This window comes from Silurus meridionalis, chromosome 26 (assembly GCF_014805685.1).
Source record: "Silurus meridionalis isolate SWU-2019-XX chromosome 26, ASM1480568v1, whole genome shotgun sequence".
Lineage (NCBI taxonomy): Eukaryota > Metazoa > Chordata > Actinopteri > Siluriformes > Siluridae > Silurus > Silurus meridionalis.
In genome coordinates, this window is record NC_060909.1 from 14,709,344 (window position 1) to 14,737,202 (window position 27,859).

General features: G+C 37.5%; 1 protein-coding gene across 5 annotated transcripts in view; it reads left to right on the forward strand.

Moving 5' to 3' along the window:
• filip1l (filamin A interacting protein 1-like) overlaps positions 1 to 27,859 on the forward strand; it is a 52,842-nt gene that overhangs the window by 7,489 nt on the left and 17,494 nt on the right. The window contains exons 2-9 of one of the 5 annotated variants that reach the window (XM_046840159.1): positions 6,059 to 6,161; positions 6,288 to 6,498; positions 7,244 to 7,330; positions 8,968 to 9,824; positions 12,489 to 12,572; positions 17,758 to 18,089; positions 18,647 to 18,817; positions 20,811 to 20,989. In XM_046840159.1, coding sequence (XP_046696115.1) covers positions 17,772 to 18,089; positions 18,647 to 18,817; positions 20,811 to 20,989 — 668 coding nt within the window. In that variant the 5' untranslated portion in view covers positions 6,059 to 6,161; positions 6,288 to 6,498; positions 7,244 to 7,330; ... (1 more) ...; positions 12,489 to 12,572; positions 17,758 to 17,771. Of the gene's footprint in view, positions 1 to 6,058; positions 6,162 to 6,287; positions 6,499 to 7,243; positions 7,331 to 8,967; positions 9,825 to 12,278; positions 12,374 to 12,488; positions 12,573 to 14,315; positions 14,526 to 17,757; positions 18,090 to 18,646; positions 18,818 to 20,810; positions 20,990 to 27,859 lie in introns of those variants that run through there. The other 4 variants (XM_046840157.1, XM_046840158.1, XM_046840160.1 and 1 more) reach the window with 4 other exon arrangements.

Genomic DNA, 27,859 nt, shown 5'->3' on the forward strand with positions numbered 1-27,859 from the left:
TGTAGATGAGTCCTTATTTAATATGAAGCACTGTGGGATGTATGCAGCATTGACTGGAGAGGCATTGTCAGGGCTGTCGACATCTGCATCAGCATAACTTGAAATGGGGAGTGGGGCTCTGCCCTTCTTTCCTCCAGGGGTTGTGCAAAAGTTTTAGACAGGTATGAAAAAAATATGTAAAGTGAGAATGCTTAAAAAAAACCAAAAAAACCCTCCATAATTGCATAAAGTCAGGAATTTTGCAGGAGTCAGGTGTTTAACCAATTATACCGTGTGCCACTGAGCATTAATTTAGTATTAATTTCATGCTACTAAAGTAAATTTGTGGAAGACAATTTCATGTCAGGGTGTAATACACCATAGCAGGAAGACACAATATTATATAGGTTGCACTGCATCATCAAGGTCTCTCTCAGGCAGAGACTTTAAAGCAGATTGGGGTTTCAAGATTGGGTGTAGATGGGTGTAGCCTCTAGTGTAGATGGCTATTTTGAAAAAGCACAAAGAAACAGCCACAGACACAGTGTTTGGCCAGGAAAACCTAATGTAGGAGATGAAAGACACATCCTGCTTACTTTTCTTTGACATTGGAAGATGTTCCGTAGTGCCATCAGCAAAACCTGACAGAAACCAGTGGGACCCAGGTATACCCATTAAGTGTCTGGAGAAGTCTGGCCAGAAATGGCCTTCATGACTCCATTCAATTGTGGCCAAAAAGCCATATTTCCAACATGCAATCAAAGCTAAGAGACTCAACTATGCATACAAAATAAGAACTGGGATGAATAAAAACAACAGCAGGTGCTCTAAACTGATGAGTAAATAAAAGAGTTGAAATATACTGAAAAAATTCAGTGCAACACATCTTCAAATAGAGTTGATCAGGTTGTTCATTGTGGCCTGTGGAATGTTGGGCAACTTCAACGGCTGTGCGAAGTTCGATATTAGCAGGAACTGGAACACGCTGTTGTATATGCCAATAAGGATGGCGAGCATGCAGATGAGCTTCCCTGAGACAGTTTGTGACAATTTGAGCAGAATTTCCTTAGTTATGCAAACAGTTTGTTGCAGCAGCTGTCTGGGTGGCTGGTCTCAGACAATTTTGGAGGTGAAGATGCTGGATGTGGAGGTCCTGGTCTAATGTGGTTACACGTGGTCTGCAGTTGTATGGCCGGATGGATTTACTGCCCAAAAAAAAAGTTTGGACACCTTACCCACTAAAATCTACCCACTTTGGCTGAAATAACTTCAGTGAGATGCTTCTTGTAGCTATTTTACAGCCCTGGACATCGGTATGAGGAAAGTTTGACCCACTCCTCGACGTAAAATTATTTCAGCTGTGAGATTTTACTCGGCCATTGTAGGCTTTAACTTAGCCATTCCAGGACTCTCAATTTCTTAGTTTTTAGCCAGTCCTTAGTGGATTTGCTGATAAATTTGTGTCATTGTCATGATGCAGAGTCCAGTTCTGCTTCAGCTTTCATTTTTTATTTTACAGATGGTCTTACATGTTCCTCAAGTGTTCTGTGATACATGGTAGAATTCATGGTAGATTCTATGATGGTGAGCTGGTCCTGCTGCAGAAAAGCATCCTCAAACCAGGACACTTCCACCCCCATGTTTCACAGTTGGTATGAGGATATTTTACTGGAATGCTGTATTTAGTTTACACCAAACATGTCCTCTGTTCCTGTGTCCAAATAATTCTATTTTAGAATTATTTGTCCAAAGAACATCATCCCAGAATTCCTACTCTTTGTCTACGTTCTCTCTGGCAAACTTAAGTCTGGTCTTCATGTTTTTCATAGAGAGCAAATGTTTCCTACAAAGGTGGCTTGTGCCTTGTGACTAAATGTGTGTAGTCTCTTTCTGATTGTAGAGGCATGCACTTTCACATCAAAAGTAGCAAGAGCCTGCAAAAACCATGTTTTTGGTGACTACTTTTAGAATCTTGCGGTCTGATCTCGGGGTGAACTTGCTCAAATGGCCGGACCTGGTCATGTTGGCAGCTGTTTGAATGTCCACCATTTGTGGACTATTTTCCTGATTCAAAATTCTTTGGTGAGCTCTTTAAATCCTTTTCCAGACTCATAAGCCGTTCCATTGTTCTTCTCAAGGCCTCAGACAGCTGTTTCGATCTCCCTATGGTGTTCACTTTCACTTCAATAGCCAGAAGCACAACAAACTAAATGTCTAAGTGTCAAATAGGGAAAGCCTCCTTCAAAAAATATAACAACTATGTTCTAAACATGTGTCCTGATGTGATAAACCTGTGTGTGATTTTAGCCATTTTAAGTGTGAATAAATGTGGGGATGTCCTAATTTATTCCTCACCAGAAATAGTTTTTTTAAAATTACATTTTAGCAGTGGCGGGCTGTGCATTTGGTACCTGGGCCTTCAGTGGGGACTAACCCGACTTAATCCACCTCTTAATACCACCACTATCACGTCGCAATTATAGAAACCATAACACTATACAAAAACGCAATATAACAACGCGTGGCATTACAGAGAGAGAGAGAGAGAGAGAGAGATTTCACATATGGAGGGTAAATACCATTTTACTAAAGAAAGAAACCAAGTTAAGACAACTCCAAACCTCTACATTACAACTGCATCTGTGCCACCTACATCATCTGGAGCAGTTCAAAATCAATATTTGTCTAATAACATTAAAAAAAATTAAAAAATAAAATTCAAATAAAATACAACCTAAACCTGTAAGCTAGTGGTACCGCTCGTATTCATTTGTCTGGAAGTGGCAAACAAACTTTCCCGGGCTACAAGCTAGCTAGCTTCGGGGTTGGCTGACCTCTTCTTACGATGTCTAGATTTTCTTGAAAATGTAATTTTATGTATGTCAGAGACCAAATCAATTTATATTCATTTGAAGGCATAAAAAAGTCTAACTCAGATGTATTAATGTGTGCAGAGTGCTACAGATGTGTTTTGCTATTCCAACTTGGCTGTAACAGTTTCCCTCTGACCAACCAATCAGAGGACGGAAAAATGCTGACGCTATTCTGGGCCAGATAGCTGCACTGTGAGGCGAATTTGAAATGTGATTGGGTAAAGAAACAGATCCATTTCTAATAATCTCTATAGTAAAAAGGCCAGCAGTACAAAGCAGTATTTTAAAGGCCCTGGGCAGATTAGCTTGACATGGCAGCACAAAGAGGCTGAAATCTGATTGGACAAAAAAAATCGAACAGACACATACACATACTGGAAGCAGTGCAGCCAAGAGAAACGCTATGAAATAAAGAAAATAAACTGTTGGGAATAAATTAATACAATTTCATGGAACAAATATCAGAAATTAGGTTGTAAATGTAGGCCAGTGCGTCTGATAGTGTTTAGGCCAGCAGAGAAGACTTTGCTGGCCCTGACTGCCCACAACTGCATTCTACAGAAATATATATTTTCTTCAGTTTTAATTGTTTAGTTATATTACTTGAATCTCTCAGTATTAATAAAGTTTATATTAAATATGAAGTGTCCTATTTTTTGTCACATGATTGTATATTGCAGTATGTCTATTATTTTATATATATTAAATATATCTGTAATAAAAATGTGCTTCAGCCTGCTTTTCAAATAAAAGGATCTTAAAAACAAACTGTATTACAATGTGTATTAATTTTTTTACACATAAATACATTATAAATATAAAATAAACAAATGTACCAACTTTTAATATTAAATATATTAAGCAATCAACTTCTAATAAGTACCTAACTTCCAATCTTACTAATATAACATTAATGAGTCAATTTGCCAAAAATATGCTTAAATTATTAATTTACGCTTAATACACTTAAATTGTGCAAGAAAGAATGAAATTGGCGAACATATTTCACATCAGTTGAAGTACATTATGTTGCAATACATGGCAGGATTATACACAGTCAGGAAGTAGTGATATATAGAATTTACTGCAGATTCAGTGGCTACAGTCTTCAAACACAGTGGAAATATTTTACTAATCAGAGCCAAGCTTTTCTTTGTGTTGCGTGTATAATCGTGCACTTACGGTATGGGTGGTGGGCACGGTCAAAACAGATGTAAAGTCGCTTCAGAAAGGCGTTTCCGTTATTTAAAAAAAAACAACAAAAAAGCCAAAAACAAATTCTAAATCTTAGTGCATTTTCAATCATGTTCCACATTCAAACACTTATAAAACATTTTCCTTTACAGGTTTGCTCATTCTTTTAAATAATTTTTATTTTCTTTTACTTTTCTCAACAACTCCACAGTAAAATGACTTAAAATTTAATAAAGGTAATAGGCAGAAACTCTGTCTATTACTCTATTTAATTTCAACAAATTTTACTGTGGAGTTTTGAGAAAAGTAAAGGCGAAATCACTCAAAATATCAGTGCATTTTCAATCATGTTCCACATTTAAACATTCATTAAACATTTTCCTTTATAAGTTTGTTCAATCTTTCAAATAATTCTTATTTTCTCTGCCTTTACTTTTCTCAACAACTCCACAGTAAAATGACTTAAAATTGAATAGAGTAATAGGCAGAGACACTCTAAATAAAAATAATTTAAAAGATTGAGCAAATCTATAAAGGAAAATGTTTAATGAGTGTATGAATATGGAATATGATTGAAAATGCATTAATGCGTAGTGAATTTGAAATTTAAGAATATAATAGACAGGGACACTCTAAATAAAAATTATTTGAAAGACTGAGCAAACCTAAAAAAAAATTAATGAGTGTTTGAATATGGTGATTCAAATGTACTGATTTTGTTTCTTAAACCTTGTACCATAGAACGTCCTGAAAATGAATTCAGTGATAGTCAGGGCCACTCTGAGTAAAGATCAATTGAATGAATGCGCAAACATTTAAAGGAAGGTAAAATAAAGGTGATTTTGCTTTTACATAGTCTGTATAGTCTCAAACACCATACAGTAAATATGTTTTAAGAGTCTTTGAATATGGGCCTTGATTTTATATATTATATATATACAGTGGAACCTCGGAGCTCGCGGCCTCAGCGCTCGCGACCTCGCATGCTCGCGACTTTCATTCCGACCGGCGACTCTCATTCAGATCAGCTTGTGAGCAACCGCGAGCTGCTCTAAATGATAGTTTTAACATTTCTAATCAAGGTTTATCTCATTAAAACACACTTCAGCATACTATATAAAGTGAGTACCCATTACTGTATTTTCTGTACTGTATTGTACTGTATTTTCTGTACTTCTCTACTGCATACTTTACTGTACCTGTACTTTATTTTTTTAATTAAGCATTGTAATTGCTGTTAATTTACATAAAGTATTGTTAAAATAGTCTAATAAGTGTTATGGAGTGAAATAGTGTTATTTACTCATTTAAATCGATTTCGTATAGTGTTCTTTGGGTTTTTACTAGGTTGGAAGGGACGTATCAAAAGGTCGTGAAAATTCGGAACTCGCGACCGGTCTTGGTCCCTAACCCTCGCGAGCTCCAAGGTTCCACTGTATATAATTTATAGCTGGTTTAACCGCAGTTCCCTTTCGGCAGTTGTCATAAGTGCAACTGTAAAAGCAGGAAGGTAACAGTGAACAGACCCATGTTATGTGTCAGGTCTGTGTACAAGTGTGTGAATTTGCTAACGTTTGCCTTGTTAGTAGGCAACCTGAAGAGCAGCTCTTGATGTACATAGTGAGGTGCTGTTTTCCTCCACCTTAGCCCCGCCCACAAAACCACCACACGGTTTAAGGCAATATTGAGCAGCATCGCATTCAGATTTATTAATTAAATTGTAAATTGTAAATAAATTTGTATTATGTTCTCTATTTCCCCAACAATTTGGATGCCTCCCTTCCCATGTTAAGTCGTTATGTATCCTCTTAGCTTCCATTGAATATAATTTCCATTGTTTGGACAAAAAAATAAACAAATAAATGCATACAGGTTGTATTGACATGAGGACAAATAAATGATGGCAGAATCTTAATTTTTGAGTGGAAAATAATTTTTATTGTTTATGTTCATTCAGCTCAGTCTGACAACTTTAAGTTCTTTCTTTGATTGATATATATTTGTAATTGCAGATGTGTACAAAGACTTAATTAAAAAAGGGGATGCTTTCACAAGAGGAGAAGACATCTGGAAGACCAGTACACAGCAAGAAAAAAACCTATTGAGGCTGTAAAGGTTTGTGATTTTCTTCCATTCAGGATTGTTGTACTGTTTAACAGCAATGTTTTGTTAGCGTTTTTCCTCCTTCCTTTTTGACTTACCTGGGGTGGGATAAAATGTTAATTTTGTAAATGTTTTTAGGTCACAAGTACCTCAAAACCTCAACCACACCTGCTAGTATCTTAAAATGCAGCTACTGTTGCAATGGGAGAACCAACTTTAAAGAGACCTCCAGAAAAAAAAAAACAGCTCATGTTACCCCACTCCATTGTCAGATGACTTGGATGACACTGAAATTGCCTTGATTCAGAACAGAGAAGAATCAGAACAGAGAAGATCAAGAAAGAGAGCAGTAAGCAATATTTTTATTTCATATTAAATAATGTGAAATGTATATTTCTCTCTGATTTAGTTCTTATTAAAAAAAGCCAAGCTAACTTTGAGTTCTTCCTCCCCTATTTTAGAGATTTTAAAATCTGACCTTATAATGTTCCATTCCAGGTGTCTAATTTCTGACTTTTTATTCAGACTGGGGAAAAATTATTAAAGTGGTCATATGATGCTATTTACAAGGATCATTATTATGTATATTGGGTGAAATATAGTTTAGCATGCTTTAATGTTGAAAAATCTTTATTTTACACATACTGCTCATTACTGTAGCTCTTTATGATCTGTGTTTCTAAAACATGTCAATTTCTATAAAGCCCCTCTTTCCAAAAAGTGTGCGCTGATGGGCTAGTGATCCAGTGGGTTGGGATTTGTCCGAACACAAAATTGCATCATATGACCTCTATAAATTCAGGCAGTGGGCTTGTCACCTAATCTTTGCTGTTTGCATATTATGTTTTGATGGACATCTGGTTTTCCTACGTCGCTGCAAAAGAAGTAAATATTACAACATTTGCATGACCCATAGAGCCGAAGTAGACAGTTCAATCAGAAATACACAGTAAAATCAGCAGTGCTAATCAAGCAGTGTTATTCTATATTTACTCTTAAGGTGTTAACTCAACAACAAATAGTGAAAGAAACGCCATAGTGTTGGTGAAGCTGATCAGAGTTATATTCTGCGTTGTTAACTTTACTCTGTTAAGCTCCGCCCCCTCAATCTACCCCCTGCGAAGATTCTGGTCCAGACAGGAGTTTTCTGGTCGTCATTTTATTTCAACTCTAACCCTCAGGTAAGGTCTTTTAAGTAATGTACTTAAACACAATTTTAATATTTTATGTGAATAAATGTGCTAATAATACTGCATGGGTTGTAGTTTGATACAATTTGTGTAGTTTTGTGTATTTAATTTTGAAAATTCTGAATAGGTTACTTCGTGGCAAGTTAACTATGTGCTTAGCGATGGTTCAACGCTGCCCAACGAAGGAAAAAAACACCCGCTTTATTTATTTATTTTTTATCTTTCTTAGTGTTATCGGTATTATAATTTTATGTTATTGCTGTTAGACACACAGTTAGCTGACATGAGCGGAGTGGTAAATATTAGTGCTAGTACAAGTAGGTGTTCGAACTTCAACCTGTTTGTAAGGAGTGACGGTGTTTAAACGCTGTATATATAGCACATATATTGCACAATTAACATATTGTTATTGTCGCTTTTTTAAATTTGCCATTTTAGGCAACTTGGATCAGAAACGTTATGGCATCATTAACATTAGATGAAAAGTGAAACACCTACCACTGTAATTATTTACTGAAGTATTTGAGATTTTTTATTTTTGCTATCTTTTATGACCATTTCTTAGACCTAATCACAAATACTGAGGTGACTATGCAAACTTCTGCAACAGAATTTCTGTATTTTTTATATTTGGGCATGAAACCTTTTTACACTGTTATCTGTGTAATACTCTGTCACTTCTTTTAGAGCATGCTGGTTAAGGTCAAACTTTGGGAAGCCCAAAAATTTAAAGATAACCAAGCTGAGTTTGGAGGAATTATTTTAGGAATATGATTTCTTGTTGTTGTTACTTGATGAATGTCTAGTAAAAAAATAATGATAAAATTATATAGAATTATATATATATATATATATATATATATATATATATATATATATATATATATATATATATATATATAAATGTCACACATTGCATGTGCCCTGATGTTCAAATTACATCATCGCTATGTAATATCTTTTAAGCATTTTTAAAGTTTGGTGTCCCAGCTGTACCCGAGAATGTGAGGGTTTTTGATGAATCAGGGACTAAGGTGGATGATGATGTTTTTGAGGATGTAGTCAGAGATCCCTCAGTTGGAGTTCTTACCATAAAACATGGTGCATGTTTGCATTTATTACATTACTCATTAGAAATGTATTTAATACTACTAATTAATAAATAATTCCTAGGGGTGTGAGAAAAAAATCGATTCACCAAACTATCGCGATTCTTTTTCAAACGATTTTGAGATCGATTTGTTTACCTCAGAATCGATATACACTGGCGATCAAAATTAGAGAACAGTTTATAAACAATTGAACAATTCTGAAATAATGTCATCTTCACTGCTCAACAGTTGAAGGAGTTTTTGTCCTGTCTATACCATGCTACCAGAACACCTTTTCCACAAAATAACTAAGGCATTTCCAAAAAAAACATTATTTTGCAGAAAACACAATGATCAAAATTAGAGAACAACAATGACTGTAGCATAGAAAAGATTACAACAAAATTTTCTGAAGGTTACAACAGTCAGCAATAAGTAGGAAGTGTACAGTGTCTGAATGCGTCTAATATGGTTTTTGCTGCCCAATTAACTGGCTTTCTACATATTAAGTGCTACACTCTCAATCTGGCCTCACAGTGCGCACTGAAGCTGTCCGCTGTCGCAAAGTTACTCGGATGAGTACGACGCATCACTGGATATTTCCATAGAAGTGCTGCAGGACTTCATGTTTTGCAAAAAAAAAAAAAAAAAAGTTACTGGAGCTCCCTGTGCACAAACTTATAACAGACGTTTCAACGAGATGGAATAGTGCCAATGACATGGTTGAACGGTTTTTGGAGCAACAGGCTGCAGTAACAGCTGCACTGCTCTCACCTGAGGTGAGGAAGAGAGAGAAGAATATTAGCACCTTGACTGAGTTGGACATTGAAACAGTTTAACAGCACTTTTATTTTATTTAAGAGAGCATTGTTTTTAGTTATTTTGTTGCACATTTAAATATTGAATATTTTATTCAAGTTTTTGGTACTTGACATTTTTATGGTTCAAGGTTCTTTATGCACTATGTATATGTGTGCTCCTGAAATAAAAATTCAGAAAGATGTGATGCATTGGTTTTGTTAATATAACTCCTATACAGTCTCTTTAAGGGTATGATCAAGTATTTGCCATTGTCTAATCTTTATTATGCAAACAAAAATCACAATTTAAACAATGAATCGCAATAGCTACAGAATCGCAATATGTATTGAATCAGCACAAAAGTATCAGGATAGTATTGAATCGCCAGATTAGTGAATCGTCCCAGCCCTAATAATTCCCCATAAAAATGTATTTGTAACCAGACTTCGATTCTGTCTCTTCACAAGCCTTTCATGGGCAGTCAAATCAGTGTCTGTCTTCATCCATTGACTCCAGTGAAACACAGTCATACAGTCATTATTGAAGAAAGCTCCTCCAGCAAATGAATGAGGCTAGACGATGAAGCTAAAAAGGTGGGTACAAATTTTTTTGTACTTTCACATTTTGGGGGGGAAAGTAAAAGAAAAAATTCATAACTCATAAATCAATTTTTTTTTAATTTGCATAAATTTGATATTTCTATGATTGAAGTTGATTTATGAGACTTAACATTTTAAGACATATACAGTGAGGAAAATAAGTATTTGAACACCCTGCTATTTTGCAAGTTCTCCCACTTAGAAATCATGGAGGGGTCTGAAATTGTCATCGTAGGTGCATGTCCACTGTGAGAGACATAATCTAAAAAAAAAAATCCAGAAATCACAATGTATGGTTTTTTAACTATTTATTTGTATGATACAGCTGCAAATAAGTATTTGAACACCTGAGAAAGTCAGTATTAATATTTGGTACAGTAGCCTTTGTTTACAATTACAGAGGTCAAACATTTCCTGTAGTTTTTCACCAGGTTTGAACCCACTGCAGGAGGGATTTTGGCCAAATGGTCATTGGCAAACTTAATGCCTGGACATGTGCTGGTTTAAGCAGGGGAACCTTCCGTGCCATGCATGATTTCAAACCATGACGTCTTAGTGTATTACCAACAGTAACCTTAAATACGGTGGTCCCAGCTCTTTTCAGGTCATTGACCAGCCCCTCCTGTGTAGTTCTGGGCTGATTTCTCACCTTCCTTAGGATCATTGAGACCCCACGAGGTGAGATCTTGCATGGAGCCCCAATTCGAGGGAGATTGACAGTCATGTTTAGCTTCTTCCATTTTCTAATGATTGCTCCAACAGTGGACCTTTTTTCACCAAGCTGCTTGGCAATTTCCCCGTAGCCCTTTCCAGCCTTGTGGAGGTGTACAATTTTGTCTCTAGTGTCTTTGGACAGCTCTTTGGTCTTGGCCATGTTAGTAGTTGGATTCTTACTGATTGTATGGGGTGGACAGGTGTCTTTATGCAGCTAACGACCTCAAACAGGTGCATCTAATTTAGGATAATAAATGTAGTGGAGGTGGACATTTTAAAGGCAGACTAACAGGTCTTTGAGGGTCAGAATTCTAGCTGATAGACAGGTGTTCAAATACTTATTTGCAGCTGTATCATGCAAATAAATAGTTAAAAAAATCATGTATTGTGATTTCTGGATTTTTTTTTTTTTAAGATTATGTCTCTCACAGTGGACATGCACCTACTATGACAATTTCAGACCCCTCAATGATTTCTAAGTGGGAGAACTTGCAAAATAGCAGGGTTTTCAAATACTTATTTTCCTCGCTGTGTATATATATATATATATATATATATATATATATATATATATATATATATATATATAGTGATACCAGGGGTCACCAACCTTTCTGACACCGAGAGTTACTTCTTGGGTACTGACTAATGTGAAGGGATACCAGATTGATACACACTTCTGAAATAACAAATTTGCTCAATTTACCTTTAATTATATGTTATTATTAATAATTAATTATATTCATCTATGTCAGGGTGTCAAACTCAATTGCACAGGGGGCCAAAACTCAAAGCACACTTTAGGTCGCAGGCCGAACAGGATAAACATTTATTGAACACACTAAAACAATGTTTTTTAAACATAAATATGAATAAAAATAGACAGGAATATTACTTCAGAGTAAATAAACATAAACTTAAATATTTTGCTCTCCATAAAAGTATATCCTGTCAAAATTATACAAGTTAGAAATATGAACATGCTGCGAAAAAACCCTGAACAAATAAATAAAAATTGTGCTTTTAAGTAAACGTTAAAATAACAAATCAAAACAATCAGATTTCTGTGCTCTTATGCCATTTTATAATAAATAATCTTAAACTTTAAATAACTTAAAATATTGTGCTCTCCATGAAAATATCTCCTGTCAAACACCAGACGTCTCACAGCTTCATCATGCAGCTCTTCAGAAACTCTCCCTCTGTAAATAACCAGCTGATGTTACTCTGATTTCCTCCTCTGCTTTCACACCAGCTTCACTTTGTGATTTTGCTCTGGTGAAAAACGTCTGTTGAAATGTCAGATTCTTCTTTAACTCTTCTACTTTCTGTATCTTCTGCTCTGTATTTAGGACATTAATAACAATAATAATAGATCTATATAAAATCATCTTGCGGGCCGGATATAATTGTACGTCGGCCCGGATTTGAGTTTGACACCCCTGATCTATGTGAAGACACTGATCATGTTAATGATTTCTCACAATAATTATCAACAATGATTTAACAAGGTAGGAAACAGCTATTTTTTTAACAGATATTTGACTTTGAAATGTAGTAAAGTTAAAGTAAAAGTTTGCTTGTAATAGAAATGCTTGAGTAAAGTACAGATACGTGGAAAAACTACTTAAATACAGTAATGAATCACATTTACATTTACTGGTTACTACTGCAGTGCTTCTGGCACTCCTTTTCTGTGTGTGTGTGTGTGTGTGTGTGTGTGTGTGTGTGTGTGTGTGTGTGTGTGTTTTTGTGCGTGTGTGCGTGCGTGCATTTGTGTGTGAGTGCAAGAGAGTATAGAGGACTTGTTAAATATAGTGACATGCATGGTAGGCCACTTCTCTTTTATTCACTCTCCCTCTTCATTGCTTTGGTGATTCTTACTTCGTTTGTACCTTGATCTAACAAAGTAACCTTTTTTGTATGCTGGCTTATCTATTTAAGCTGAAATACTGAGATAGCAGGATCTTAACTACCACCCCACTGTGTGTAAGGAACAGAAAGAAGAACAGGGAAGAAGAGTAAGCGGTAAGAAGTTTGTAATACTTCATACTGGAATAGACATGTTCAGAATACAACATCAGCTAGGACTTATTTCATGCTCTTGACTCTAGAGGTAGTACTTACTTCTTATCAAAAAATTACAAGCAATACAGTTGACAAGCACTAACTATAATGCTAAATGTTCCAAGATAAATTTGTCGAAGGATTGCTATGACTGAATAAATTGTATGTTTATAGCTTATATGCAACATTGGTTTTTCAAATTTGGCTTACTTTGGAGTCACACTTTTGTGTGACTGTAAATATTGCTAAACAAATTCAAGCTAGTAATAAATTACTTTAAAAAAAAGAATATTTCAAAAATGTATTTATTGTAAGATATACAATTTTAGAAAAGTGGATTTTGCTGTAACATTGCTTAACAATGAAAAATGGCTTAACATGACATTTACTGAAATTGATTAATGTGAGGCTTTAAATATCCTGCATACTACCTACATATCCCACATACTGTTTAAGATGGGGGAGGGAGTCATGTTTCATTGGGTAGACTGGAAACCAATGACTGATTTATCTTGACAAGAATCTAGCCTTTTTGTACAGCTATTCTGTCAATAATCTAGTTATTCTTCAGTATACCTTCCCTTGTGTACATCTGGTCAGCAGTCATGAATATGATGGTTATTTTTATAAATACAATCATATTACCAATTATAGAATTATTTAAACTATGAATTATTTTATTATTACTTATCTGTTTAAATGATAAAGATTAAATCAAATTATTAAATAAAATTACTTAATTAGCTACATCATATGTATTATTTATTTGTTTATATTTAATAAATATTAGCATATTTATATTACTAAACCGTTCCTTGAAACATGCAAATACTGACTGAGAAAAGTGGATAAAATAAGTACTTGGGGGTAAAATCTATAATATTACAGTCTGCCCTACTTAGGCAGAGGTTTATAAAAATGTCCTTTAGTGCTGGATGCTAAAAGAGACTTAACAACCTTTAATGAAGTGCATTGTGGTCATTCATTCTAAATTTGTACCATAAGTGGAGGCTTAAATGACTCTGGGGCCACTAACTGACAATGTTAAGGGAAAAGCAGCTGCTGAAACTAAATCAGATCATTAGTTCAGAATCAGTTAAAATTGTCTACAAATTGATACACTAAGCTAGTTTAGAACTGTCTAAAAATGTATTATTTTTTTAATTAAATTTTGAGACAAGAGCCTTAGTACATAATCTTTTTTTGATTGAAAACATATTAAAGATAAGAATGTATTAGTGCTAAAACATCTGTGGTCAAGCATTCTATAGACTATGCTGTTGCCTCTAGTTACCTCTTACTCTCGGTCTGGGTAAACTAGTACAAAGTTGCATACAGCATACACTATGCATAAAGCACAGATTTAGATCAGGCATCTTGTTTCCTGGAGGAAAGCCACTGGCATAGGCTCTGGGAAAAAGGCTCTATTTATAGTGATGAAATAGTTTTGCTAGTGCTAGTAATGTGTCTGTGAACAAAGTGAGCCTCTATAAGCCTTCTCAGAAAAGAAAAAGCTGTAATTACTGCTATATATATATAGCCTTTGCTGCTTTTACAGCTTTTAGAAAAATCAGTCGTTCCTTTTTATTTATGATTGGATAAAAAATTGTTTTGACTTGGCAGTGGCGGATTGCAGTCCAGAGCAGCATCTTGCCAGGGGCGGTTCATGCAAAAAAAAAAAAAAAAGGTCATAATTTTTTATATTTATTTATTTATTTATTTATTTATTTATTTATTTATTTATTTATTTATTTATATGTTTTTACCGATTATTTGCACGGTCATGGCAGTTATTATATCCAGTCACGGTGAAGGAAGCTAGGAGAAGTTCCCTTACTCATACACTCAGCAAAAGTGGGGGCTGGCTGATGTCACGTCAGTAAGGAGAGCTACAGAAAAACCTGGAATTAGCAGGTACAATTGTTTTTGCCATGGCCTGTATGCACGCTCATCACTCAAGACTGCCTTGCTGAGGAAAAAAGAAAAGGAAAAAATGTTGAAGCTTATTTAAAGTTTGCTACACATCATTTAGACAAGCCTGTGAAATACTGGAAGAATATAGTCTGGTCAGATGAGACCAAAATAAAACTCTTTGGATGCCATAATACACCCCATGTTTGGAGGAAAAATGGCACTGCACATCAGTCTAAAAACACAAATCCAGCAGTGAAGTTTGGAGGTGGGGGGCATCATGGTGTGGGGCTGTTTTTCAGCAAATAATACTGGCAAACTTCATAGAATGGAAGGAAGTATGAATGGAAAATCTACCAAGACATTCTTGATAATCATTTGCTGCCATCTACCAGGATGATAAAGGAACATGCTGAAATGGACATTTCAAGACAATGATCCCAAACACAGCTAAGGAAACTTTCAATTGTTTTCAGAGAAAGAAAATAAAGCTGCTAAAATGGTTCATCCAATCCCCTGAATTTACTGCTATAAAAATGTATAGAAACTCGAGATCAGAGTTCATAGAAGTGGCCACAGAACCTTAAAAATTTGAGGACATTTGTGTAAAAGAATTTATATAAAATATATATCATACAGTGGAACCCGGTTATGTCGATGTCCTAGGGGGTTGCCAAAAAGCATCGAGGTAACCAATGATCGAGATAAACGAAAATCAATATGGCGGCAATATATTAACGTGCTTGAAATTTCTTTATGTACATGATGTGCGTTAATAAATGAGAATGTGCATGCATGAGATAAGTGGGTTCCACTGTGGGTTCCACTGTGTGTGTAATATATATATATATATATATATATATATATATATATATATATATATATATATATATATATATATATATATATATGCATGCCATGCTTTTCCATTCGAAATTTCAGTCAGAACATATGACTGCCATAAACTTTTATCCATATTAGGTATTAAATCAAATAAGATTGTGTTTTTACATGCCTTTACTCATTTCAAGCTTCAAGTTTTATTATTATATTGGCAGGTCATTTTACTTCTTTATAGCAATAAATAATTAAAGTTATCTGCAACTGGAACAAGAATATGTCAGCTTGCACTTAACTGAAATGCAAGCTGACCTATATTATAATATAATACACACCGTATATTATAAAGTATACTGTTTTAATTATTGCTTTATTGTAATCTTATAACAGAAACCTTTACACTACTTTTAACTGTATTCAAGACATTTTAGTCTCTTTAGTCTCTTTAGGGATTAATAATTAGCTAATGTGTTTTTCATAATATGTTAAAGAAACTAGCTACCGATTATCTGGAGAAGTCTACTTTATACCATTACCTATAAGAGAGCATTTTAGGATGTAATGAAAATAACTGCTTGATCACTAGTATGATTACACTGATGTATTTTTTTTATTAGAATATGTTTGAATACATGTATGAATTAATGGCATTTTATCAGCTCAAACTTAGCAACATGATTCTTGTTTTCTTTGCCTTGAAATCTTCACCCAATAACTGAGTTCCAATATAAGGCATGCTTTTTTTTAACCTTTGCATCAGTTCAAGTCTTAAAAGTGCATCCTTCTAAAGTAAAGTTTTAAATGTAGTGCAACCTAGCCAGTACCAAGAGTGATTCATGTGTTAACAAAGCAGATGGTTTAATATTTGATAATGTGTGTTATTAGATTCTATTGTTCTCACATGAGATCAGGAAATATTTGCAATTAGCAGAGATTATTTTGTAGTTTCTGACCATAGTAAGACCAGAATTTGGGATGAATTTAAGACCTTCACTCTGAACAGTGACAGTTTTATGCCTGTGAACAGTTTTCCCTCACTGTAGAACAATAAACTTAAAATTGTTTGGAAAGGATCAGGGTTAAACAAAGATACATAAAAAAATACATCAATATTTTAAAATAAAATACCAACTACCTTAACTTCAAGTGTATCAAAATAAACTACAAAATACAGCAGCCACACTATGTATTAAAATAAACTACTGTATCTTAAAATTAAGAGAATAAACTGTTGGGAATAAATTAATAAAATTTCATCTAACAAATATTAGAATTTGGGTTGTAAATGTAGGTCAGTGCTTCTGATATTGTTTAGGCCAGCAGAAAGGGGTTTGCTAGCCCTGACCGCCCACCACTGACCTGTGCATGTCAAGCTTTACCAAGGTCTGTGTTGTCTCTTGTGTGAATGAGTTCAACAGTGCAGCTATTGTTAAATGTTTGGTCATGTGTGTATGAGGCCCACTTGAGTAGTACAGGATGGAGAACACCATTTGATTTAAACCTGGATCACTCCACTTCTTCTGATGGTTTCTATTTTCTGAGATCTATACTCTTTCTTCTATGTCATAAAGGCATTAATTTACACAAGACATGGCCTTAGCTCCAAAATCAGTTAGAGAGACTTGTGATCATGTTCTAGGTTCCTATTATTTGAAAGTGCGCATAATTGTTTACAGACTCCTTAGACTATCTTTGGTATACCTGCATGGCAACACTGCAAAATTACTATGAAACACATGCATAGGAGACAAGCTTTTGCCTAAGAAAATCAATTTTGAGAAGGTATGCACAATATGCCCATAAGTACTACAACTATACATAGTTAAAATCCGGCAAGAAGGAAAAATACTGCAACCAGAATATGATACCCAAAAAAAAAAAAAATAAACCCACAGGCCTGCTACTCTCCAGGATATGGAAATTAAAGAAATGTAAACTTCAAGATATGAAAACTTTAGGATATGGAAAATAAATAATTGTTAAATAAGTAAAAAAGAATAAAAAAAATTTGTAAGCAGACCAAATAGGAAGTCCTGTTGGTAATCTGATCAAGTCTCATAAAGTGGGTGAGCAATAGGATAGCATGGAATCATTCCTAAGACTTTTTTTTAAGTGTTCATTATAAATTGGCATGATTGATCCCCAGAGCTTCAATAGAACAATTAATCAATATTACAAAGTCATAATTGTCATAGAAACCTTATTAAATCTAGAACAGATGCAGTAAAATAAGCAGTAGGTTTTCCTGAGTAAGAAGATTGATTTAAATCTAATTTCTATAATAAAAGAAATAACTATGATAACTTATATCATGCTCGGCTTTGCTATGCAAATACTTTGAAATATATAGCTTTTACATACCTACACAAACACATGTCCTCTTTGTTTTCTTTAGACAATCCAGAAGCCATGCGTTCCCGTAGCAGCAGTCTGGAAAATATTTCAGAGGTGAATTTCTCTCACATGCAGGCTCAGACAGAGCAAAGAGAATCCATGTGTGATGTGCCCTCAACCAGCTTTCGGGAATCTGGCCGATTATGCCACAGGGAACCCTCAAACAACACGAGTACAGTACAACACAAGCAAAAAATTAATTGCTGCAACCAGGTACACAAGAAAAACAGTAAGCTGACAGAGCAGACATCAACGCCATCATTGGGGAACAGCAAGGACCTTTCCCATGATGATCTACTTCTTCTGCTAAGCATTCTGGAGGGAGAGATACAGGTATTAATTAGGGGAATTCACTCAGTAAATTCATGTTAATTCACCTAGACGTCAGGCTAAAGAAGCAAAGAGTAGAAACTGATGTCAGAATGAATGTGTAATACTGTGTGAGGTTGCAGTGGAACACCTGGGAGTTAGGCAGATGTGTAGTGGATCTCCATGCTTTTTTTTTCGTCCTTGGTGTTTGGTGCACTTGCAAAATGTCAAAACAAAAGACTATACATTATATATTATTTAGAATTATTACAGTCACTCAGACAGGTGATCATCTTATTTTTACTGGAGTTTTTTTTGAGAATTTTTATATATCAAAGTTTTATCAGGCAGGTCTGGTATGTATAGGATGTCAATAAAACAGGACACTTTAAAAGGGACAGAGATTTCAAAACATGGGGAAAAATAAAGAATAGTTTAACTAACTACAAAACTACAGATAACATGCTATATCATAGATGATCTCAAAAAATGTTATTTTATATTTATACTTGAGATGCTCAAAACCACTAAAATGTGCATTATCTATATCATTATCATGTGCATTATCTATATTTTTATAGGCCAGAGATGAGGTAATAACAGTGCTGAGAGCAGAAAAGATAGATATTGCATTACTGGAGGCCCATTATGGCTTTGTGACTCCTCCCAAAGTCCTTCAAGCCCTTCAGAGAGACAACATAAGCAAAGGTCATGGCTGCCGTGAAGACATCTATGAAAAGCCCATTGCAGAGGTAAGAGAAAAACAAACATCTTAATTGAGAATGAAAAAAGCCACCTTTTTTAATTTGAGAGTCAATGTGAACCTGCAAAAACATCTTCTTTATGTTAACAGTTTTGCGGTTACATTTGTGCTAGGGAGTCATGGCCAGACAGTATTAAAATGAATTTGTGGATTCGAATAAAGAAATGTGAAAATTAAAGTACACATCTTTGAATTCTATGGTTTCATAAATCTTCCAGTCCTCAGCAGGTATTAGAATTAGGTAAATACAGCCTCGGATGAACAACAATGCATTACATATTTTACCATGTTAATATTTATTTTACAAAATTAAATCCAAAATAGAAAAGCCAAATATGAAAAAATCAAGTGCACCTTATGATTTAATAACTTGTAAAAACAGCTTTAGCAGCAATAACTGACCTCACATAATTGTAGAGGAATTTTGGAGTACTCTGCTTTGCAATGTTGCTTTTAGTCAATTGAGGTTTGTAGGCATCTTGTTCTCAGAATTCTTAAGGTCCTGCTAAAAATGTAATTGTGTTGAGCTCTGAACTTTTACTGGGCCTATACTACATATTAATTCTGTTGTTTATCAGCCATTCTGTTATAGATTTGCTTTTGTGCTTAGGATCGTCGTCCTGCTGCATGACCCACATTTGGCCATGCTTTAGCTTCTACACAGATGGCCAATTACTTTGTATCAACATAGGAATGTATTTGGTATACAGATAAGTGAATGGTCAACTCAATGACTGCAAGGTGCCCAGATCCAGTAACTGGAAAACAAGCTCAAATCATCACTGCTTCATCCCTGTGCTTGACAGTTGGAATGAGGTGTTTGTGCCAATATGCTGTCTATCATTTTTTTTCCATTATGGCCAAACATCTTTAATTTGGTCTTGTTTGTCCAAAATACAATGTTCCAGATATCTTGTGGTTTGTTTAAATACAATTTTGCAAACCTAAGCCATGCTGCCATGCTCTTTTTAATAGAGAAGACACTTCCTTGTGGACATCCTTCCAAACTAAATCTATACTTGTTCAGTATGCGAACATGCTAAGTGAGGCATGTAGAGTCTAAGATGTAACTCTTGCCTTATTTGTAATTTCTCTAAACATTGCATGGTCTGACCTTGGGGTAATATTGCTGGCTTGGATGATTTCCACGTGTAAATAAGCTTCCATACTGCAGAATGATAACCATTGTCTAAATAATTGGCCATCCCAACCTTCTCAGATTTAATAGGAACCAACAATTGATTCTTTAAGATCCTGTCTTTCTTCCTTGGCATGTGTAAACACATTAATTTGTTTTTTTATGGAGGTCACACTTGCTGACAATCAATTAATCAAGGAGGGCATTTTATTTCCAGCACCTGGCTGCTACTTAGTCCCTTAATTCCTATAGAAACATGGTTTCTCCATTTTGTTTACATTTTTGTAAAAATAAATAATGGCATGTGTAATATGTCGTGTTTCTGGCTCATCTGGGATTGTATTTATTACATTTTAAGACATGATAAGGACCAGATTATTTTTATTACAGTATATCCTGACACTTAACAATCCAATTCAGAAGGCCTTATTTCTTTTTCACATCACTCTATATAATTTATTTTAAAATGCACAGTCCCTTTTGCACAGGCACATTTATTTTTGACCACAACAATAGCAATAGAACACAGCGCAATAGAACACTTACTCAAGTTAAGTACATTTGCTAATTGAAAAGCTCCTTTTAAAGTTTTGAAAAACTATGGATGCCCTTTAAGAGTGACATTTTAATTGAGTAAGGATAGAAACCTTCAAAGGCATAATTGAAAAAATAAATGTTTCCTTGCATTTTACAATATTTTACCTTTAGCACTTCTAGTAAAACACATTTTAAGTGTCTGGCATGAAGTGCATATTTTGCTAAATATTTTCATTGTACAACAGCCAACAACAAATTGATATTTTCCTGTAAGCTAACAACTAATGTCTACATTTGCACTTCTTAGTTGGACAAACTTGTGGAAAAGCAGAAAGAAACATACAGACGTATGCTGGAACAGCTGCTGCTAGTAGAGCAAGCACACAAACAGGCACTCTACAGACTAGAGGATGAGAAGCGCAATCACAGCGAGTACATGAAAAAAAGTGACGAGTTCACCAACCTTCTGGAGCAGGAAAGAGAACGGTCAGTACCAACAACAAAAAAAGAGCCAGTCTTCACCCAAGCTGAAAAAGCATTATATAATGAGGAAATTCATGCAGTCCTTTGTTTGAAAACTCTAAAGAATGGACAACCACCAAACATATCCCAGGCTCAGCTGCTTTAAAATTTTCAATTTACTAAAATAACTATTACAAATATGGGAAATACAATATGGCAACACATTTTTGACATCAGTTTCCGTTTGAGTTTTCAGTTTTAGAAAAAGGGTCTAAGAGATGAATCAGAGATAATTTTTTTTTAAATACTATGTCTTATGTATGAGATTTATTATCATGAGAATAATTACCGTAATTTCCAGACTATAAAGGGCACCCATATATAAGCCGCACCCACTGAATTTGACAAAGATTTTTATTTTGAACACAAAACCTGATGGATTCCAAGATGGTGCCGCTGTGTTCGGCCTGCCACTTGCTCCTCTGTTTTTTCATGTTTATTTTTGCTACCGTCTCGTCGTTTATTGTGCATGATCGCACCACGCTGCTGGAACTGCGTTTTACAACTAATCGCCTCTTAAACACCCAGTCATTTAGACCACCACCGCCACTGTTGACATTAATTCCTCCTTTCCTGAGACACCCTGTCTGTTTGCTACCAGGCAGGAAGCGCCGCAGAAGGCGCGGTCGGAGAGGCGGGTTACATGCCAGGCTGAGGACTCACCTGGATTCTCCGTCTCCGAGGCGTAAAGATCAACTAGGATTTGGCAATGCTAGAAGATCACGGGAATGCTACCGATGGCTCCAGCCGGTTGGCTCCAACACTGGTGTTCCATTTCAGTGTCCTCGCCGCATTGAAACATCCACCCAGGGTTGTGTCCAAGAAAACCTCCGTCCAATAGGTCACACTCTTGACCTTATTATTTCTCGTGGGGTGAATATGTCAGATTGTGAGGTCAAGGATTTCCCCATCCCTGACCATTCTCTTATAAGGTTTGACATTTGTGCTGTTTCGCCTGCACCAACGTCTACTGCCCCTCATCATCGTCGCATTATTACCTCATCTACAGTTGATGATTTTGTCGCTGCCTTCTCTGTTTCCGATCTCGCCTCTACTACTGAATTGACATCGCCCCTTTGTCCAGGCCATTTCCTCGCCTTCTTCCATACCATCTGCTCCCAGATTATGGACTCTGTTGCGCCCTACAAGGTGAAGTCGACCAATGGTCCATTGGACCCCTGGCTCAATGATACAACTCGGGCCCTCAGGCGCCGGTGTAGACAGGCTGAGCGAAGATGGAAGAAGGATAGTCTGCAGATGTCGCTGGAGATGTCTTGCCACCTACCAGAGTGCACTGAAGGAAGCTAAAGGACAGTACCTTTCTGCTCTCATCAACAGCAATAGCCACCGCCCCGGAATTTTATTCAGCACTATCAATTCTGTCATAAATCCGGTGTCTGTCGTCTTGAATGACGTTTCTGAAAACAAATGCAATGCATTCAGACAACATTTTTTGGACAAGGTTTTGTCTGTTAGGCAAACCATTACACAAGTCCCCGCTGTTGCCATGTCTACTTGTGCGGCCCAATGTGTGCTAGAGAACTTTGATGCTGTTACTCTGGTGGACCTCAGGAAAGCTGTCCACGAGTTGAAGCCCACCACCTGCCCTCTAGACGCTGTTCCTGCCAGGATTTTGAAGGAGGCTGTTGACATCATAGCTCCCATTCTTGTCTCCTTCATAAACAGCAGCTTTAGCTGTTCCCGCTGCTTTCAAACACGCTATTGTTAGGCCGCTGCTCAAGAAACCCAACCTTGATCCCTCCATACTATCTAACCTGTCATTTCTGTCTAAGTTGATGGAGAAGCTTGTTTTCGCCCAGCTTCAGTCTCACCTTCAACTGCACGGGATTGGTGATACATTTTAGTCCGGTTTCAGGTCGAGACATAGCACTGAATATTAAGGGTCCATAATGACATTCTTGGAGCCTTGGATGGTAAAAGCTCTGTGGTTTTGGTGTTACTGGACCTTACCGCTGCATTCGACACCGTGGATCACGCCATCCTCATCTCTCGTCTTCAACATGTTGTTGGTCTGCAGGGTGCAGTACTAAATTGGTTCTCTTCACACCTCACTAACAGAACTTTTTCAGTAATGCTGGATGATCATTCTTCCTCGGTTGCTCCTCTGTCATCTGGTGTGCCCCAAGGATCTATTCTTGGTCCTATTCTGTTCTTACTCTATATGCTGCCACTTGGTCAACTCATCTCCAATCATAATGTTCAATTTCATTTCTATGCTGACGACCTCCAGATCTAACTTCCTGTGATTCAGAGTAAGCGTTCTGCATTGGACCCTCTCCATAGATGCCTTCAGGATGTTAAACAGTGGCTTTCCCAGAACTTCCTTCATCTAAATGAAGAAAAGACTGAGTACATCCTGTTTAGCTCGGACTTACCCAGCAGTTCTCTGAGTTTTGGTCCTCTTACACCTCAGTTTGCACCTACCATGTGTAACCTGGGTGTTATTTTTACCAAAGTATGCACTTCGATAAGCAGATCAGTGCAGTAGTGAAGGCGAGCTTTTATCAGCTAAGGCTCCTCAGCAAGGTCAAATCATTCTTGTCCAAAGCTGACCTTGAAAAAGCTATACATGCCTTCATCAGCTCGAGGATTGACTATTGTAATGTCCTTTACACTGGACTTAACCAATCACTTTTAAATCGGCTTCAAATGGTACAAAACGCGGCAGCTCGTCTTCTCACCAACACCTCCAAAAACTCCCACATCACCCCTGTCCTCCGCTCGCTTCATTGGCTTCCGGTGTGGTTTAGGGTGGAGTATAAGGTCCTGCTGTTTGTGTTCAAGGCAATCAATGATCTGGCCCCGCCATACCTCGCCGAATTATTAAAGGTCTACCAACCAGCCAGAACTCTCCGCTCCTCTGGACTTACCTCTCTGGTTGTTCCTAAATGCAAGTATAAAAAGTTTGGAGGCCGGTCATTTGCTGTCCAGGGACCAATGCTGTGGAATGCACTTCCAGCACACATACGATGCGTCACTGAGCTGAGTATTTTTAAATCGCAGTTGAAAACTCATTTATTCAGACAAGCTTTTAACACATAGCCCTGATTCAACTGCTATTTTATGTTCATTGTGTCTTATTTTTTATTTTAATTTATTTCTTAAGTATTCATTTATTTTTTTATATATATTTTTTTATTAAATTTGTATTTTATTTTTAATATTTATTTTTTGCTTTACTGGAAAGCGCCTTGTGCTCCTTTTGGTGGTTGTAATGCGCTTTATAAATAAAGTTTGATTGATTGATTGATTGATTGATTGATAAATAAGCCGCACCTGTTTATAAGCATCAGTAAGTATCAGTCTACACTGAAACTAATGAACTTTACACAGGCTTTACAAAAAAGTGTCTGTTACACGGGTGAAATATGTTGTGGCTTCTTTAAGAGCAGAGCGGCATTTTGGGAATAGCCTGTGTTCGATTTTTATCTTGCCCAAACAAAACTTAATTCTTGGAGAGGTTTTCCATATGACCTGCGATACCCGTAGTGCTTTTCTGATATCAGGGAAGAATCACAGCACACAGCAAGTGTTCTTCTTTGGTTTATTGCAGGCAGCAGACACGTATATATACACACATTGGAGAGAAAACTGACCTAAAGTTGTTTCCTGTTTAGGCAAGGGGATATACTAGCCGGAGATGTGTAAGCCAGATAAAGACTCCCTGTATACCTTACATACTAACATCGTAAATATTCTATATACACTGAACAGACAAAGGAATGTGTGCAAAGCAGTGTGAGAACCATCTTAACACTAACTAACTCTTTTTTGGCTTGAAGTTTGTAAAACCTGGAAAAACCCAGGAAAAATTCATAAATAAGCTGCTTTGTTGTTTAAGCCGCGGGGTTCAAAACGTGGGAAAAAAGTAACATAGTATGAACACTTTTACCACTTATCCAGGTGTCGTTAGGGATTCGGCCTTTATGCGTGCACAGCTATCTCCTGCCCAATTTGCATCCATCCTTACGGCCATCAGGAGGATCAGAGAATGGCAGTCACTTACTGTCAAGCTGTACCAGAGACTGCTGGGGCTAATGGCAGCAGTTTCCAGTGTGGTTCCACTTTGCCTCCTGCACATGAGACCCCTTCAGGATCTGAGGGTTCTCTTGGAGGAGCAATCCACTTCAAACAATCAAGATCACATGGCGAGCCATACGTGACCTAGATGTCTGGAGATATCCCAGGTTCCTAATTCAGGGCCCCGTGTTGGGAGTTTCCGGTCTTGCGTAATGAGCGGCTCCTCTGCCCAAGGACTATGGGGAGGGCCCCCATATGCTTTGGCACATCAATTGCCCAGAGATGCTGGCCATGCTTCTAACTTTGAGCTCCTGTACAAGCTTCCACTCCAGATCCTCATGTAGGCCAATGGCTCAGGCGTGGCCGATGCTAGGCCTGTACACTTTTCCCCTGTCACACTACTTCCGGGAGAGTTCTAGAGAGAGTTTGCCAGGATTAAGTCCTTCTCCCCCTGGTGGCCCCACTGTGGCAGACCTGGTATGGACTTGGTAGCCCATTTCGAACATCCTCCCTGGGAGATTCATCACAGATGAGATCCAGTTAACTGCGTGGTTGGTTCAGTGCTGGAGTTCCTTCAGGAACCGTTCGCCAAAGGTTTGAAAATGTCTACCCTCAAAGTCTATGCTTCCTGCTATTTCGGAGTATCATGCCCCCATGGCAGTGACTCGCTGGTGACACGTTTTCTCCATGGCACCCGGAGGCTGAGGCCTTCAGTGCGACCTAGAGTGCCTGTGTGGGACTTGGCTGTTTTGGAGGCTCTATCTGAGCCCCCCTACCAGCGGTTGGCCGAGGCATTTTGGAGGCATCTCACAGTCAAGACTGTGTTCCTCCTGACATTTGCCCTCTTAAGAGAGTAGGGATTTGCAGGCCCTTTCCGTGGCCCCCTCTCTTTTGGAGTTTACTTTAGGCATGGCCAGTACACTAGAACAGGGTACATTCCTAAGCTGCCCTCAGTCGTCTCACAACCTGTTAGGGTCCAGGCAATTTATCCCCCTCCTTGTCAGGCCCCAGATGAGGAAAAGCTGAATCGGCTGTGTCCGCTGCAAGCACTGGACATTTACGCCCACAGGATGAGTCAGTGAAGGAAGTCGGAACAACTGTTCATTTGCTACGGCCTCCCGTCTGCCGGTGATGCTGGATTACACGTGATTTAGAGCGTGGACAATGCGGAAGAGTTCCCAAAGTGTTGTTGACACAGAGTCTCGTTCCCTCAGGAAACCAGGGTTACATACATAACCTAGAGACGTAATTTATGTATGTATTGTGTGATCAATCATATATGGTGAAAGAATTTTATCGAAATAATCTTTATTTTTTATCTTTAGCTATAGAACCATAGTAAGTTTTATGTAGATTTTTGACACTCACTTATTATACTTTCACGACAGTTGGACATGTTACATAACAGAGAAAATTAAGGGACTATAGGGTTATAGATACTATGCCAACAAAAGTTTAAACATATAGCATCTGACCATGAGATTCACGTGTGCTTTTTAAACATTAACACACTTAGTTTTTCAATGTGTGCTACATCGCTGTGCTGCATGCCATGTGCTCCAGTATGGAAATGTGGTGACAAGGAGGAAAGAAAGGCATCAGAACTCCAAGTCTAAGCGTTTTCTGACCCGACATTTTGGGGGTTTTTTTGTTTGACGGGGTAAGCTGTGCACATACAAACACACACACACACACACATATATATATACATATATTAATTTATAAAAAAAAAAAACAGGAAAAAGGGCAGGTGCTCAAGCCCCCTTTCCCCTTTGATGTCTATGTGTGTATGTGTGTATGTGTGAAGACCAAAGCGAGGAAGGCTGCAGGCCCAGAAGGCATCAGCTCCAGGCTACTTAAGACCTGTGCAGACCAGCTGTGTGGCATATTGCTGTACATGTTTGACCTGAGCCTAAGGCTGGGAAAGGTGCCACAGATATGGAAAACATCCTGCGTGGTGCCTGTTCCAAAGACGTTGCCGCCCAAAAGACTTCGGAGACTATCGACCAGTAGCACTGACCTCGCATCTGATGAGAGGCTGGTGCTCACTCATCACCGACCTCTGGTGAGCCCATCAATGGATCCACTTCAGTTTGCCTACAAACTTGGCATTGGAGTGGAAGACGCAGTCATCTTCCTCCAAAATCGGGCTATTTCACACCTGAAAAAAGGCTGGGAGCACTGTGAGAGTCATGATTTTTGACTTCTCTAGTGCTTTTAACACCATTCAAACTGCACTCCTGAGGAATAAGATGGTGTACATGGGAGTGGACCATCATCTGTCTACTGGACTACCTCACAGACCGACCACAGTATGTGAGGACTCGTGACTGAGTCTGCCATGATTGTCTGCAACACAGGAGCCCCACAGGGAACGGTTCTAGCCCCGTTTCTCTTCACCGTCTACACTGCAGACTTCATGTTCAGCTCAGCAACCTGTCACCTACAGAAGTTCTCTGATGACTCTGCCATCGTCAGCAATTTACAAAAAAGGGCAGAGCAGACTCTTTCTGCTGAGGAAACGAAGGTCTTTTGGAGTGCAGGGAGAGCGACTAAAGACCTTTTTTGACTCTGTGGTGGCCTCAGCCATATTCTATGGAGTGGTCTGCTGGGGCAGCAGCATCTCTACTGCAGACAGGAAGAGACTGGACAAGCTGATCAGGAAGGCAAGCTCAGTCCTGGGGATTCCCCTGGACACTTACAGGAGGTGGGAGAAAGGAGGATGGTAGCAAAACTGTCATTGCAGGAGAATGCCTCTCACCCCCTGTATGTAACCATTACATCGTTGAGCAG